The 1,482-nt window shown below is 42.7% G+C and overlaps 1 protein-coding gene across 1 annotated transcript; it reads right to left on the reverse strand.

Moving 5' to 3' along the window:
• Nucleotides 1-713: 713 nt before the first annotated feature.
• LOC144230821 (large ribosomal subunit protein eL33) lies at nt 714-1,117 on the reverse strand. Its single transcript, XM_077763139.1, has one exon. The coding sequence runs from the start codon at nt 1,075-1,077 to the stop codon at nt 745-747; it is 333 nt and encodes a 110-aa protein (XP_077619265.1). The 5' UTR covers nt 1,078-1,117; the 3' UTR covers nt 714-744.
• Nucleotides 1,118-1,482: the final 365 nt, after the last annotated feature.

Raw genomic sequence — 1,482 nt, forward strand, 5'->3', positions numbered from 1 at the left:
TAGTCACAGAAAGACAAATATCATATGACTTCACAAATAGGAGGAATTTAAGATATAAAAAAGATGAACAGAGAGACCCAAAGGAGAAGACAGAAGCAGAGTTTAGAGACATGTTACCACAAACCAAGGGAAGGGAACACCGAGGAACGCCAGGACCCTTAGGAGCTGGGAGAGGCAAAGAAGGATGCTTCCCGAGAGCCTTCAGAAGGAAGATAGCCCTCTCAACACCTAAATTTCAGACTTCTGGTCTCCAGGACTGTAAGAGAATGAATGTCAATTGTTTTAAATCTCCACATTGATGACAGTTTCCTGAAGCAGCCCCATGAACTTCATAAACCAGTTTATATACCAGTTTAGGAGAATAACATAGATTAGGCAAGTTTCAAAGACTCAAGTTTTCCTTTTGTTGCTACCCACCACAATCCCCTTCTGCCATCTTCAAAGCCAGTTGTGCCTAGTCAAATCTTGTTTTTTTAATGTTTATTTATTTATTTTGAGAGAGACAGCGAGCAAGCATGAGTGCAATAGGAGCAGAGAGAAAGGGAGAATCTCAAGCAGGCTCCACGCTGTCAGTGCAGAGCCCGACGCAGGACTTGATCTCATGGGTCATGAGATCAGGACCTGATCAGAGATCAAGAGTAGGACACTCAACCGACTGAACCACCCAGGCGCTCCTAGTCAAGTATTTTTTTTTTTTTTCAAGAGAACAAATCTACACCTTTATTTATTTACTTTTCAGTTAGTTTAAATCCTTGAGGGGTACAGCATCACACGGATTCTGTGGCCAATGGCTTTAGCAGGAAGGTTGCTTCGGAATTTTGCACGAACCATGCCACTGTTTCCATGAGCACGAGTGACTTTTCCCCAGATTACTCTGGTTTTATTCGGTTTGCCACCAGGAGTCACTGTGTTGTTCTTTGCTTTGTACACATAAGCACATCTCTTGCCTAGATAGAACTCAGTTTCATCTCGGGCATAAACACCTTCAATTTTAAGAAGAGCTGTGTGCTCCCTCTGGTTCCTGAGACCCCGTTTATAGCCAGCAAAAATGGCTTTGGACCACAACCTTCCAGACATATTTGTCGTTTCAGGAGTCCTGTTCCCAGCAGGCCTCCACGGGTTCCCTAGTCAAGTATTTCTTATATCACATCACTCTAACTTTGCTTGAGTTATTACATTTTCTTCTCTGGCTCTTCTACGTCCCTCTTTCACTTACAAGTACACTTATAATTACCCTCCACTATAACCTCCCCATCTCAGGGTCCTTAACTTAATTATGTGTGCAAAGCACCTTTTACCGTATAAGGTAATATATTCACAGATTCCAGGGATTAGGATGGAGACATCTGGGGTGGGAAGCATTAATCTGCCTACTCTACATAAATATGTGCCCTTGGATAAATATATCACAAAACTAGATAACAGGAACTGACACAACCATGGGGCACCTGGGTGGCTCTGTCAGATAAACATCTGACTCTT

Source organism: Crocuta crocuta, unplaced genomic scaffold, assembly GCF_008692635.1.
Source record: "Crocuta crocuta isolate KB4526 unplaced genomic scaffold, BGI_CrCroc_1.0 scaffold3, whole genome shotgun sequence".
Lineage (NCBI taxonomy): Eukaryota > Metazoa > Chordata > Mammalia > Carnivora > Hyaenidae > Crocuta > Crocuta crocuta.